Here is a 15,977-nt window from a genome sequence, read left to right as displayed (position 1 = left end):
TGTATACCTCCTCTGACCTCCAAGTCATTCATGTAAGCTACTTCTACTGATAGGGCCATTTACACCTGATTCTGCCTAGATGCCTGCTAATTTCGTTACTGGGATAGTCTCATCTCATCAGGAATTTTGAATGTTGGCTACTGCTATTGCTAGGCAGATTTCTACCTGTTGCTGAGCAGATGGCATCCATCATGTCTTGTTAAATTAGTTTTACTGCTGTTGCTAGGCAGATCCATGACATGTGTCCCGTGTGGTTTTTCTTGCAGGTTTGCTCCCTACTTCTGATTTTGACTGTGGGATGTAGTTCCATGAGTGCCAGTTACAGAATCACAGAATTGTTGAAGCACAGAAGAAGGCTGTTCAGCCTATTGTGTCTATGCCAGCTCTCTGCAGCAGCGACATACCCAGTGCTCCTCTGGTTTCTCCCAGCACGTCCTTCCTTTTCCGATAATAATCCAGTTTGCCTTTGAACCTACCTCTACCTCAGGCGGTGCATCGCAGTTTCTAACCACTCACTGCTTCAAAAGGTTTTTCCTCACAGCACCTGCCAATTAAATTAAATCTATGCCCTCCTGTTCTCCATTTTACCTAGCTACTCTTGTCTAGCTCCCTATTTCAATACCTCTTGAATACCCTCTATCAAATCTCCTCTCCACCTTCTCCAAGGCAGATAGTCCCAACTTCTCCAACTGTCTCTGACTGAAGTTCCTCATCCCTGGTAACATTCTCATGAATCTTTTCGGCACTCCTTTTAATTCATTCACACCTTTCCAATACTGGACACAATACTCGTGTTGAAGCCTGTGTTACCTTGGGAAAGTTGTTGCTATTCATTCATAAGGGTTGATTAAGCTGTTTGGCTGCACACTCACTCCACCTCAGGGCACCATGTCCATTTGTATTGCCCTCCTGCCTTCACAGCTCAAACCAACCAATCCAGCACAGATCAAGGATCGAGCCAAGAACTTTTGTGATAAATGCCACTTTTGCATTTATGTAGCATCTTATCATGTCCCTCTGAAGCATCCCAGGTACTTCACAAGCACTAATTTATTTTGAGGTACAATTATTTGCTAGTCAAAATGAGAAACATCCGCATAGCTCTCTTACTGTGCTTTCACCATTTGAGTGGAGGGGCTAGTGAGCACAGTGGGTTAAATAGCTGGCTTGCAATGCAGAACAATGCCAGCAGCGCGGGTTCAATTCCTGTACTGGCCTCCTCGAACAGGCGCTGGAATGTGACGACTAGGGGCTTTTCACAGGAACTTCATTGAAGCCTACTTGTGACAATAAGCGATTATTATTATTATTATTATTATTATTATTAATAACAATTTTAGACATTTACGTGATCACGTTTTTGAGTTTTCGTCTTTGTCTTTTCTTCCTGAAGGGTGAATGTCAGCAAGATATTAAACCTCAGGGAGCTTAATAACTGTTGCCAATTTCGAAACACACACTTTGAGCTGAAATCATTGGATAACAATTATGACTGGGAACTCTGACTTCCCATCCCCCATTCTACGGCAAGTGCATTGTAGCACCTTCACTGCACTGCAGTCATGGCTTCCAATTGTGTATTGTTAATGGATAATTGCTATGGTTATGATCTTTATCATGAGAAACTTGAGCTAGCCATGGTCACTCTTTAAATGGAAAGGTGGGAGAAACTGGCAAATACATTACTCAGCATAACTGAAAGTGGCAACACTTAAAGATACGTATCCAACATTGTACTGAAATACAAGACGTTTTGATTTGTTTCCCTTGTAAAAGGCATGACCCATTTTAAGTGATATCTAACCTAACCCTCAGGTTGTTGTGCCCCATTTAATCTTGTCCCTTGATCTTTTTACATGTGAGGGCCTCAATGATTCCGAATCAACTTATCAGAAATATTTTTGTTGTAGAGAACTGAACTTGTGTAAGAACAAAAGAAATCCATTTGTTAGATAAATGGTGCTGACAGCAACTGTTATTTTCTGTGACTTTATCAAAAGCAAACAACCTGGATACCTTGGAGAATTTGGTTAATGATCCCAGTGATAGGAATTATTCTGATAAATTTCAAGTCATGTGACGAGGCGAAGTCCAATCGAATTGAGAGCTTGGCAGGGGAGGGGGGGTTACTGATGAGAAGATAAGATAATCAAATTGCATTAACGTGGATACTGAAGCAAACAAAGCACAAATGCTATAGATACTGAGATAGGCAGGAAAATGGACTTTGTTACAGCTGATAATGAAAGATCATTTGAACTATTAGTATCTAATAGATCATTGAGTTTCTCTTCTGGAGAATAGTAAGGCAAGAAAACAATTTAAAAGATACGGAGCTGTTGTTTTCCAGGCATCTATGTTCCATAGAGGGAGCTAGAAAAACTGTTTATTTTCCCCAAACACTGAACTAGTTAAATAGTTATTTGTAGAGTTCAACCAATTAAATACTTCACTGATCTTTATTTATTCATTCGTGTTTTAGTTGAAATGAGCTTTAATCTCTGCCAAAGCCCCCATGATCTGATTTCCTTGGTTCGACTGAAGTAGTAATTGTAACTTCATTTGTCACTTATTCCTGATTTTTGAGTCCTTAACTTTTACAGTGACCTATCATGTGTTGTGACCGCTCCTTAATAAAATGTTTCTTTATGGTTTCTACTATTTCCCAGAAAGCTCTGTCAACTCGTTTCAATCCATCACTCAGGGGCGGATTTTCTGTTCCTTCCCACCAACATCTTCCGGTCCTGCCGAGGTTGACCCCCGCTGTGGTTTCATGACAGTGAGGCGAGTGAGCCATGCACATTGCCATTAACTTCAGTGGGACCAGAAGATCCCACTGGCACCAATGGCAAACCACCTCTAGCTCAGGAAAACCTACCGTGGGGGCCGTCTGGTCTGGAACATTCTGGTCTCCATCGCTGAGATATCATTGGTACTGACTGGGGAAGGCGAAGAATTTGATTACTTCGAGAGAGAGAGAGAGAGTAATCTGGGGCGGAATTCTCCGACCCCCCAGGGGATCGGAAAATCGCCCGGGGCTGGCGTCAATCCTGCCCCCGGAGTGCCCCGAGATTCGGCAGGGGCGGGAATTATGCCACGCCGGTCGGCGGGCCCCCCGCGGCGATTCTCCTGCCTGCGATGGGCCGAAGTCCTACCGCTGACAGGCCTTTCCCGCCGACGTGGTTTAAACCACCTCTGGTACCGGCAGGATAGGCGACGCGGGCGGGCTCCGGGGTCCTGGGGGGAGGCCGGGGCGATCTGACCCCGGGGGGTGCCCCCACAGTGGCCTGGCCCACGATCGGTCCAACAATCGGCGGGCAGGCCTGCGCCATGGGGGCACTCTTTTTCTTTCGCCCCGCCATGGCCTTCACCATGGCGGGGACAGAAGAGACCCCCTCCCCTGCGCATGCGCCGGTATGATGTCAGCAGCCGCTTATGCACCGGCGCACGCGGTGCACTTCCGCCGGCCGGCGATGGCCTTTCGGCCCCGGCTGGCGGGGCGCCAAAGGCCGTTCGCGCCGGCCGGCAGAGCGGGAGCCAGTCCGGCGCGGGCCTAGTCCCTCAATGTGAGGGCTTGGCCCCTAAAGGTGCGGAGAATTCCGCACCTTTGGGGAGGCCCGATGCCGGAGTGGTTCACGCCACTCCATCCCGCCAGGACCCCCCGCCCCGCTGGGTAGGAGAGAATCCTGGTCCCGGTTTATATGCTTTTGTACTTGTGGTGCAAAAAAACCATTCAAGTAAAACATTAAATAGAAGTTTTTTTTAAGAATTGTTTTTTTAATAATCACTATTGTCACAAGTAGGCTTACATTAACACTGCAATGAAGTTACTGTGAAAAGCCCCTAGTCGCCCCATTCCGGCGCATGTTCGGGTACACGGAGGGAGAATTCAGAAGGTCCAAATTACCTTACAGCACATCTTCCGGGACTTGCGGGAGGAAACCGGAATACTCGGAGGAAACAGACGTAGACACGGGGAGAATGTGCAGATTCTGCACAGACAGTGACCACAAGCCGGGGATCGAACCTGGGGCCCTCGAGCTGTGAAGCAACAGTGCTAACCATTGTGCTAATGTGCCGCCCTTTATAAATTTAGAGTACCCAATTATTTTTTTCCAATTAGGGGGCAATTTAGTGTGACCAGTCTACCTAACCTGCACATTTTTGGGTTGTGGGGATGAAACCCAGGCAGACACGGGGTGTGCAAACTCCTTGCAGACAGTGACCCAGTGCCAGGATCGAACCCGGTCCTCTGCGCCGTAGGTAGCAGTGCTAACCACTGTATTAAATAGAAGTTATTGCAAATGTTATCACATGACCCGAAGAAGTATTTTAAAGTTACAATACCACCATTTGAAACTTTGCGGTAATATGCTGTACACTATTCTGGCCATCCAACCTGAACTGTTGATAGTTGATACAGCAAAAGTAAGCACTGTATGATCCATTACAGAAATTTGGAAGAATCAGGAAATTATTGGACAGTCCATCTCCTGATCTATTAACAATTCTGTACATTCTGCCAAATCTGTCAACAGGACCTCAAGTTTTGACCAGTTATCGACTGCAATTCAATCATAAATAGACACTGCATAAACAGGTGATGTGATTATTCTAGTGTTGCAAACCCTGCAAGATTGTCCCAGAGTCAGAGTTTTCCAGTACAGCAAAAGGCCCTTTAACCCACCGTGCCTTTGCCTGCCATCAAGCACCTATCTATTCTAATCCCATTCTCCAGCACTTGGTCTGTAGCCTTGAATGGTATCCAGGAATTAGTTAAGCTTCTGGATGTTTTTGCTAACAACCTGAGGCTAGGTGGGTGGCTGGGGGAAGAGAGAAAAGGGCTTTAAAAAAAAATTTTGAGTATCCAATCCTTTTTTTTCAAACAAAGGGGCAATTTAGCATGGCCAATCAACCTACCCTGGACATCTTTTCGGGTTGTGGGGGTGAGACCCACGCAGACACAGGGAGAACGTGCAAACTCCACATGGACAGTAACCCAGGGCTAGGATTGAACCCGGGTCCTTGGCAGCATGAGACAGCAGTGCTAACCACTGGGCCACCATGCCTTCAGAGAAGAGGGCTTTAAATCAGGTTTACATTTTACTTTAAACACTTGTTTATTAGTTGTACATATATTGGTGATGACGGAAAAAGGCTGTTTGACTGGATGGAGCGGATGGAGCAGTTGGAGTCATACAATGAAACCGGCAAACATATGTTATGCAGGACAGACAACGTTGAATTATTCTGAGGCAAATGTCGATGCTAAACTGCAATTTGATCATTTGCAATTTACGCAAACTGATGTGTAATTGGAGATTTGGATTGTTTTACTCCATGTTGAAAGTAGTAGAATATTTACTTTTTTCATCATTTTGAGCATTAATTTCAAACCTTGATAATCTGTTATTATTGTACATTTGTTAAATTTAAGGAGGAAACCTTTTGGTCTTGCTCTCAAACAAGAGTTTGCTTAAAAATAGTCAGAATACTCGTATGGTAGTTCAGACTTGAGAATTGCTGAAAAAGAGAAATGTCGAAGCTTTTTGATTTACGTTCATCAGGACACTTTGTGGCAATACTAATGTCGAGAAACAACGTACACTTTGAGAAGAGAGTGCTGATTGGTTGGCAAGTCGAGTCTGGTTGTGGCGTTGCCATGGAGAATGCACCAATTGATGCTGACTGACATTTTACTGCCAAGCCAGTTTGAAATTTAAACGAGACAGCTTGATCCTGATTGGTCATGGTATTGCCACAAAAAATGACTCAGTGAATCACTGTCACATATTTTGTTTAGCTGAAACAGGCACACTATGTGTACATATTCTTCCTGTATGCAAAGAACATTGACCTGTGTACTAATATATGTAGCTATATGCAGAAGGCAGAAATCACAATACAGAAGCAAGATAGAAAATTGAAATAGGCCACTTTGCTCAGGGTCAGGTTTTTAAATGGAAGTGTTCTGCAAAGTGGCCGTCCAATCTGTTTCAATGTTACCCCAATGTAGTGGAATCTGCTTTGTGAGCATTAAAATAAATATAAGAAAATCATTGCTTCACATGGAAGAAGTGTTTGGGGCTTTTGTGTGGGGAGGAGAAAGGAGGTAAAAGGGTGGGTGTTACACCTCCCACCATTACATGGAAATATTCCATGGGAAGGGGATAGATTGTTGGGATGATAGGAGAGTGGACCAGGGTGGTGTGGAGCAAATGGTTCCGTTGGAATGCTGAGAGAGGACTATTGGAAGAAATGGGCAAAATGTGACAGAAATTATAGAGGATGATCTGTTGATTTATGGAGGCTGGGGGTGGTGGAAGGGAAGGACAAGGGGAACCTTATCATGATTCTGGGAGAGGAGAGGGGAAGGGATGAGAGCAGAAGGGGGAGAATTGGGTTGGATATGGCAGGTGCCCCTATCAATCAAAACCGGGTGGGGAGGGGGGAGGGATCCTTGTTCAGGAGAAAGGAGACACAAATATGGAAGGTTGCATCACTGGAATAGTTGCAACAGAGATTGAGAAATTGGGAGAATGAAATAGAATCCTTCCAAAATATAGAACATGAGCAAGTGCAGTTAAGGTTACCTGTGGGAGTCAGAGGGGTTGCAATGAATGTTTGTAGATAGCCTATCCCCAGAAATGGAGACCGAGAAATCAAGAAAGGAAAGAGTTGGAGATGGACTATGTGCAGGTATAAGAAGGGTGGAAATTTGAAGCAGAACTGAAGGAGATTTCCAATTCCAGGTGAGAGCAGGAAACTATCATTACAGTCATTAATGTAAGCTTACAGCCTGCATTGGAAGAGTTAAGATAATACTGGAGGCTAGACTACTTTATGATCTTAATCTGAAATGTTCTCCTTTTTAACATTGGATTTTCACCAAACCTGCTTCATAAAGTTTAGATTTTATGTTTGTGTCATTAGTCTTATTTTTCCTTTCAGAAACTGGCATCTTAAGAACTGTTTTCCCTGTTATCTTTTAATGGTTATCATGACATAATTCTAACTCTGTCCCTCCCCTCGTAAAACAGTTGAATATGTAGGTGTATTTTTGGTGCATACTGTTGTTTTGTATTTTGAGAAGAAACAAACTCGCCAATACCCCTGGATGGTTCAAAGTTGGTAAAGATAGTTGTTAAAACATTCTGAAAGTGCGTTCTGGTAGTTGCTGTGGAGACCAGTATTCACTAAAACTGTCCCCTTCCAGTGCAAAATCACAAAACTGAGAACTGTGTGTTTGTACAGTCTTGCATTTTATCTAAAAATGTTTGCGTTGTAGCTTGGCATCTATTAACTATTTGGAAAAGTTTTGAGAAGGGAAGCACTGCAAGATATGATGTCGATCATTAGGTCAGCATCAAAGGATGGATTAGCTAACTTGTCAATTTCTTCATTGTCAAGTTGAAATAAGTCATTCTGACAGAGATTGCTTTGCTGAGTCATTACCAAATCTTGCTGGCTTGTTTGTTACGTGTGTAGACTGTCCATTGAAGGAACTTTGGTAAGTTACAGTATAATATGGAGACAGACTGTTTGATAATTTCCAAATAGTGTTGTCAATGCTGCATCCACTCCAGTGAAAACGTTTTTAAGATCCGATTCGAGGACTTCATCTGTTGTTCACTGTTATCCTGTTTGATTACTTAGAACAAAGGCACATCAGGAGCCATAAAATATTTTGACAATTAGGTTGGAGAAAGTGGTTAACATGTCATTGCAGTAGCGACATAGCAGTTCGCTGTTGGCTGGGAAGATTTGTTTATCTTTTGCAGAGCATTTTGCTCTGGTGGGGTTTGATATATGGAAGATAGATTAGTATTTTGACATGGAGCATGTCGAACAAACAGTCTTATCTCTGCACCATGGTATCCTGACCTGGAATGAGTGATGAACTAAGGACAGGACTGGGTGCAGCACAAGGGAGGAGATAGTGCAGCTACTGGCAGTTGAAGGGTATGTTGTTTTGTGAAACTAGTCAGAAAGAGTTAACCGTATTTAAACTTTCTTATCCTTTGTGTAATAAAGTGTACCCTGCAAGATCTTAAATGTCATTCCTCAAGGTGCACAGCCATACTGATAAAGTCTGTATTGTTTGATTTTTGAACACTTAAGGCTAAAATTAAACACTAGGTTGGTGCTGTGGTGAAGTCATTGTAGTGCAACAAGCCATTTCTGAAGTGGGATATTTGTTCCCTGGAACTAATGACACAGTGCAAATTTCCTTAACTCATTATATATACTGTCTGGCTAAATAAATTGCTGACTGCTTTTGCACAGTGCTACAGGCAGAGGATTGGAACAGAGGCAAGGCCAAGATCTATACTCAGGAGTGGAGCACAGGGCAAGAATGATTTATGTAATGAGTGAAGCACTTTGGGAGAACAATCTGGAAATACTAGTAGGCGATCTATCTAAAAATAAATAGCTGCGAACAATTTTTTTGTCGGCCTTTTGTCCATTCCCATTGATCTGAGTTCCTATGGTAGTAGTTGAGCTCTTACATTTTGTATAGCATTGGCTTAAGTCCCGCTGATGAAAGATTTTTTTTTTATAGTGGTGTTCCACAATCTGATCAGCATATTTGTTCATAAACTGTGGTCTCCCATTTAAGCTGTTTATGATCAGGGAAGGATTTAGAGGCAGTGCCATTTTGGTTAGAAAACTGTATTTATACCGATATGAAGGAAAGAAATATGGTAGCAGAGCTACAAGTTACAAGCTACAAGATACTAGCTACAAGTATCCCACCTGTTATGGTTTTAACAGGATATGCGCTGGAAAGCCCATGTTGTCGCTCAAATACAACAGGAAATAGTGAGAGTTGGCAGGTCTTTTTCAAAAATGTTTTTGGAGCACCAGGTTAGTAATGAACAATGATTCACTGCAAGCCCTGAGCTTGGTGGTTATTTTTTTAATTATTACAAATTTGGTAATTGTTTAGCCAGCTTTTGTGCTAGTAAGGATGGCACATTTAGATCATATATTAAAATAAAACCTAAGACTATAATTTGTGTAGCGCTGGGCATCTCAAAGTGAACAGTCCAACTCCCTGCCCCATTCCCACAGCACCTTCTCTTGCAATTGCAGACAATGCAACAGATACCCCTTTACCTCCTCGCTCCTCACCGTTCAAGGCCCTAAATACTTCTTTCAGGTGAAGCAGCTTTTCAATCTCACTTCTTTCAATTTGGTCTATTGTATTCGCTACTCCCAATGTGGTCTCCTCCACATTGGGGAGAATAAACGCTTTGCGGAACGCCATCGCTTAGTCCACAAGCATTACCCCAACCTTCTTGTTGCGTGCCATTTTAACTCAGTGCTTTGCTCTCCTGCTCACATGTCCATCCTCAGCCTGCTGCATTGCTCCAGTGAAGTCTGGTACAAGGTGGAGGAGCAACATCTCATCCTCCAGTTGGGCACATTGCAGCCTTTAGAACTCAACATTGAGTACGCATCTTTAGATTTTGACCTTTCTCCTCCATCTTAAAACCCCCTTTTAAAAAAATATCCCACATATGTATTGCCTCGATGCAAACCCCCCCCCCCCCCCCCCCCCCCCCAACACCAGGCTACCCGTCTTTTACTCTTAAAGTTGCCACTTTGTGTTGCAGTGCTTACAGTTGTAACACATTCTCCCTCTCTTGAGTTCTGACAAAATATCTAAGGACTCAAAACATCAATTCTGTTTCTCTTCTAATTGGACAAGTTGAGTCAGTAGAAAATTGAATGGCAGATGCAGTATAATTTGGATAAATACGAGGTTATCCACTTTGGTAGACTATTATTCCAGAATAGTTCCTTGGATGGTGGGACTGATGAGGAGAGATTGAGTTGGTTAGGATTGTATTCGCTTGAGTTCAAAAAACTAGAAAGATAGAATAGAGGAGCAGGCCATTTGGCCCTTCAAACCTGCACCACCATTCAATATAATGACTGATCATGCAAATTCAGTATCCCACTCCTGCTTTCTCTCCATACCCCTTGATCCCTTTATCTGCAAGGACCACATCCAGTTCCCTCTTAAATATATCCAACAAACTGGCCCCCCCGCAGCTTTCTGTGATGGAGAATTCCACAAGCTCACAACTCTCTGAGAGAAGAAGTTATTCCTCATCTCAGTCCTGAATGGCTTACCCCGTATTCCTAGGCTGTGACCCCTAGTTCTGAACATCCCCAACATCGTGAACATTCTTCCCACATCTAGCCTGTCCAGTCCCATCAGGATTTTATATGCTTCGATTATATCCCACTCATTCTTCTAAACTCCAGAGAGTACAATCCCAATCGATGCAATCTTTCTTCATATGTGTGTCCTGCCATCCCAGGAATTACTCTGGTGAACCTTTGCTGGACACCCTCAATAGAAAGATTACCCTTCCTCAAACTCGGACACCAAAACTGCACACAATACTCAAGGTGTGGCCTCACCAAGGCCCTTTGTAATTGCATCAAAACATCCCTACTCCTATACTCAAATCCTCTCACTTATGAAGGCCAGCATGCCATTAGCTTTCCTCACCGCCTGCTCTGTACCTGCATGCCAACCTTCAGTGACTGTTCCACCATGACACCCAGATCTCGTTGCACTTCCCCTTTTCCTAAACTGCTCCAATGCAGATAATCTGCCTTCCTGTTTTTGTCACCAAAGTGGATAACCTCACATTTACCCACCTTTTATTGCCTTTGCCAAGTATTTGCCCACTCAGCCAGCCTTTCCAAGTCACCCTCCAGCCTCTTTGCCTCCTCCTCACAGCACACAGTGCCACCCGGCTTAGTGTCATCTGCAAATTTGGAGAGATTGCATGCAATACCTACCTCCAAATCATTAATATCTATTGTGACCAGCTGGGGTCCCAGCACTGAACCCTGCGGTATCCCAGTAGTCACTGCCTGCCACTCAGAAAAGGACCCGTTTATTCCCACTCTCTGCTTCCTGTCTGCCCTCCAGTTCTCTAATATTGTCACAAGTAGGCTTACATTAACAGTGCAATGAAGTTACTGTGAAAATCCCCCTAGTCGCCACACTCCGGTGCCTGTTCAGGTACAAAGAGGGAGAATTCACAATGTCCAATTCACCGAACAGCACATCTTTCGTGACTTATGGGAGGAAACCAGAGCACCCGGAGGAAACCCACGCAGACAAGGGGAGAACGTGCAGACTCTGCACAGACAGTGACCCAACCAGGAATTAAACGCGGGTCCCTGGCGCTGTGAAGCAACAGTGCCAACCATAATGCTACCATGCCGTCAATACATTACCCCACGTCAATGCATTACCCCCGTAACATGAGGTTTAATTTTGCTCACTAATCTCTTGTGTGGAACCTTGTCAATGAGGGGGGATCTCCCAGAAACCTAAAAAATGTTAACAAGAGTAGACAGGGTAGATGTGGGAAGCATATCCCCGATGGTAAGGGAGTCCAGAACCAGGGGTTTCTGTCTGAGGATACAGGGTAGACCATTTAAGAAGGAGATGGAGAGAAATTTCTTCACCCAGAGAGCGGTGAGCCTGTGGAATTTGTTACCACAGGAAGTAGCTGAGGCCAAAACATTGTATGTTTTTAAGAAGCAGCTAGGTATAGCACTTGGGGAAAAGGGGATCATAGGATATGGGGGGAAAGCGGGACTAGGCTATTGAGTTGGATGACCAACCATGATCATAATGAATGGCAGAGCAGGCTGACTGGCCTCCTGCTTTTATTTTCTATGTTTCTATATATTTTCACTTGCGGATTCATTGTTATTGCTGAAGACTACCATGCTCACACTTGTGGTCATTGCAAATAACCATTTTAAAACCTAGCAGAGAAACAGATCTGTCTATATCGATGAAAGTGATATAAAATTGGACAATGTTTTATAGAACTTGGACAAAACCCTTGAAAAAGGCAAGGAGCTACTGATTGGCTTGTTTTGGTTTGCTAGATAACAAACTGACGAGATGACATCAAAGGAAATTCATGTTAATCCTCAAATCTCTTGGTAAATCCTTAATTCTCATTAAAAAGGTGTTGGGCAGTGATGGGGACAAACGGCTGGTAGTGTTATTTTATGGAACCTACCAGCCCTCAAGTTGGTTTAAACTGTTGGTCTGTTGAAGTGCATGGATGTGTACCAAGGTTCGTGTGACTCAACCCAATAATTTGTATCATCAGAATGGATGCTGCTTGTTAATAGGAAGAGACAGAAAATGGTGGATCTACTTGAGGTTCTTTTGGTCCAGCCTATTTTTATTTTAGGACGACTGGAGTACTTTCCCAGCGAATTTGATCTCCCCGTCCCAACTTTCCTTGCATTGCAGGTTGCTTTGAAGGAAACACCTGTCTTTGGTTTTAGGCGAATGTTATATTGCATGGTACAGGCAGTCTAAAAAATATCTCACATTTAAATTATTCTATTCAAATTTGATTTCATCAGAGTCACTGGAGTTGCATCACCTGGACAATGAAATGCAAGTGCGTGCATGTCAAAGCCTGGCACAAGGATTATCCTGGGGTCCGTATGAAGGTTCGATAAACAGCAGTAACAAAAGAACCCTGGAAAGTGATAATTCGGTAGGATGTAATTTGTTTTGTGTACTACAGTTCATATCGTTTTTTTTTTAAAAGAAGGTGCATTTATCTGGCAAGAAATTAATTCTGAAAGCCTGAGCTTTGCTGACATAGAATAAGTATTGTCAATTATGTTTTATATAGAAATTGTTTTATACTTCATTGGTTCTCCTCGATTTTGACTCATTATCTCCAACAACTACAAAGCAGTTGTCATTTGCTTTGTACTGGCAACTAACCAATGAACACCTGAGTATGCTATAGTCAATAAATTAATTGTTCGCGCTGTGCTCATCAAAGGAAGTTGCTGAAAATGCTGGTGTTTCCATTATTCTTGAAATTGACTATTTTACTGTTTTATTTCCAGTTGAATTAATTTCAGTTGATTAGTTTTCAACCTAGTTCCCATTGTCTAATGCAGAGCATGGTAGCTGCTCACAATTTTGGCATTCAGTTTCCAGTCACAGGGTGTAGGAAATAACATGCTCGTGGTGGAAGGGGTGTTTTTCTGCGGTTGAACCGTTGTAACAGTATAAAGGAGAACTTCCGTTCAAAGAATAAAATTGCAGGTCTTGTCGCAGTGCAGCCTTCTTTGCCATTACTGAATTTTGAGCAGCCCTTTCGACTCAAAGTGCTTTGACCTTTTCACTGACCTCATGAGTTGAAGTTGCATTGGTATAGCATGGATTTGTTTTTCTTGACAAGTTTTTATATAAATCATATTCAAAAGTTGGTTCAACATGTCAAATGCACTTTAAACTGAAATATACTTCTGTGCCAGAATGGAACAATACATTGCTTCACTTGAACTATTATAGCGTTGCAATCTCTCAAAAGTCTAATGTAATGGTAGTCAAAACGCTGATTACAGTCCAGATTTCAAGAACAGGAACTTGATTTTCCGACCGGCGGGAAGCTGCTAAATCACTTAAAAGTGATTATCGCTGCATTGTACATTGAACAGGAAGGCATAGATTTTCTCAATCTTCTGAGGAATAAGACCTATTGCAGATGCTGATTAAGGGTGGATGTAAAAAGTACTGAAACCAATGTTAATTAAGTTGAAAATACTTTTAAAAGGCCTAAAAAAGGCCAACCTTAACTTTTTTAAAGATCCTAGGACCTCGAGTAGCACAAATGCACTATTCAGTTTTGGTTTGTTGTATGAAAGTGGTGAATCTACAATTCAATTTTCTCATTGATTAATTTCTTCCTTGCTATTTAAAAACATCAATAATTTAATCCTTAATGGTCACAGTTAAATGAAGATACTTTGGATCCACACAGCATTAGTTAACTAAGTAAATCTGTGCAAGTGAGCACAATCATGAAATCACAGCATTGTTATAGTACAGAACAAGGCCATTCAGCCCATCATGTCTGCACTGGCTCTCCATAGGATCAATTTACCAAGTACTTCTCACCCGTCTTCCTCCTTGTAGCTCTGCCCATGCAGATAACAAGAGCTCCCTCTTTAATGGCTCAATTGAACCTATCTCCACCCCATATTCAGAACAAGAGGGCTCAGATTTAAGGAAATTTGCAACATGAAAAAAAGGCTTTTCACACAGTGAATGCTCAGGATTTGGAATGCACTGTCTGTGAGATGATATACTGTATTTCGTAAAATTAATGCATTTTGCTTACTTACCACAGTTGCATAAATGTTAGGAAGTAAAACGTACACTTCAAAAATACAGTGCACAAAATTAATTTTAACATATTCTGATTGATGTTGACAAAAGTTTAACATTTCAGGATGGGATAGAGTTATATGATTTACAGTGATTACATTTTACACTCTAATACTTATAGGTATAGCTCAATTTAAGAAAATGATATAAAATAATAATTGAGTGTTTGATTAATCATGGCTACCAATCCCTATTAATTACCACAAACTCAGAAGGAAACCTCTACAGATGAAAACCAAATTAACCCGTCTTTCCCAAGCATGTTACATGTAACATTCGTCATGTCTCAAATTACTTGTATTTGTATCTCAATATGCGTTTGAAAGAAAGCATCTAATTTGTCATTGAATGAATCAAAACTATGTGCTTCACCATCTCTTTGAGCATGTTTTACCACTCACTCTCTGAAGTGACGTTGCTGCAGCCTACTTTTGAATTTACTCTCATTAAAGCACCAGATAATGCCCTCTGGTCCCACAGCTCATTGTTCACAATATCTTCCCCCATCCTAAAAATAGCATTTTGTGCTTTCTCTCAGTATTCTATATTCCAGTGATAACATGTGCAATTTATGTGATCACTTCTCATAATCCAGCTCCTCCCACCCCTTATTCATTCTGTTGCTTTCATCTATGTCATTTCAATAGCTGCAATATCCTTTTTGTACTATTTGCTGTATTCTAAGTGTGATTCCAGCAATGATATATAAAGGACAACATTACCTGATTATTTTGGCTCGGTATTGACCTTAATGCATTCCATTTTTCTTGTAGTGTAGGAGCTGTTGGTTTAATTGCTGGGTCCTTCAAATTCATTGAGCTCATTTGTCACATCATCACATAAAACCCACTAAATTCGATTGATTAAAATGGCCTTTTCAAAAACCCATATTCAATATCTCCTTTGCCCTTATTTCAATCCAAGTGCTGCCCTAATCAATTCAGTGACAGTTATTGGTCACTTTATTAAACAATTCAGTCACTTCGCACTAATTCCACACAGACAGTAATAGAGTAATAGAGAAATACAGCACAGAACAGGCCTTCGGCCCACTATGTTGTGCCAAACCTTTGTCCTAGGTTAATCATAGAATTTTGGACACTAAGGGCAATTTATCATGGCCAATCCACCCAACCTGCACATCTTTGGACTGTGGGAGGAAACCGGAGTACCCGGAGGAAACCCACGCACACACAGGGAGGATGTGCAGACTCCACACAGACAGTGACCCAAGCCGAAATCGAACCTGGGACCCTGGAGCTGTGAAACAATTGTGCTATCCACAATGCTACCGTGCTGCCCTTAAAGTATTTCCATAACTTTACCCACGATGGGTTATCAACCTCTTACGACATGTAGTTTACTGCGTCACTTCTACTTTATTTCGAATTTTGTCTTTTCCAGTATTCAGTGATCTTTGGAAGATTTGTGCCAGAGCTTCTGTAATTTCTTCCTTTAGTTCTTCAGATGCACCTTAATCAATCCTGAGATTTAAGTACTGGGTACAGGAGGTAATTTGGCCTCTCAAGCCTGAGTTACTATTCAGTGAGATCATGGCTGATCTGTGACCCAACTCTATATGACCCACCTTTGACCCAAATCTCTTGTAACTTTAATTAAAAAATCTATCAATCTTAATCTAGCATCAATTGCCATTTGCAAAAGAAAATTAAAGAACTTTCACCATCCTTTGTGTGTAGAAGTGTTTCCTAATTTCACCTAT

The 15,977-nt window shown here is 42.1% G+C and overlaps 1 protein-coding gene across 5 annotated transcripts in view; it reads left to right on the top strand.

The window, feature by feature from the left end:
* zfpm1 (zinc finger protein, FOG family member 1) overlaps positions 1–15,977 on the top strand; it is a 254,409-nt gene that overhangs the window by 166,075 nt on the left and 72,357 nt on the right. For all 5 annotated transcript variants that reach the window (XM_038806513.1, XM_038806510.1, XM_038806509.1 and 2 more), the window contains exon 5: positions 12,427–12,563. In XM_038806513.1, the coding sequence (XP_038662441.1) occupies positions 12,427–12,563 (137 nt within the window). The remainder of the gene's footprint in view (positions 1–12,426; positions 12,564–15,977) is intronic.

The sequence above is a fragment of the Scyliorhinus canicula genome, chromosome 9, assembly GCF_902713615.1.
Source record: "Scyliorhinus canicula chromosome 9, sScyCan1.1, whole genome shotgun sequence".
Classification (NCBI taxonomy): Eukaryota; Metazoa; Chordata; class Chondrichthyes; order Carcharhiniformes; family Scyliorhinidae; genus Scyliorhinus; species Scyliorhinus canicula.
This window is presented reverse-complemented; position numbering and strand designations above follow the sequence as displayed.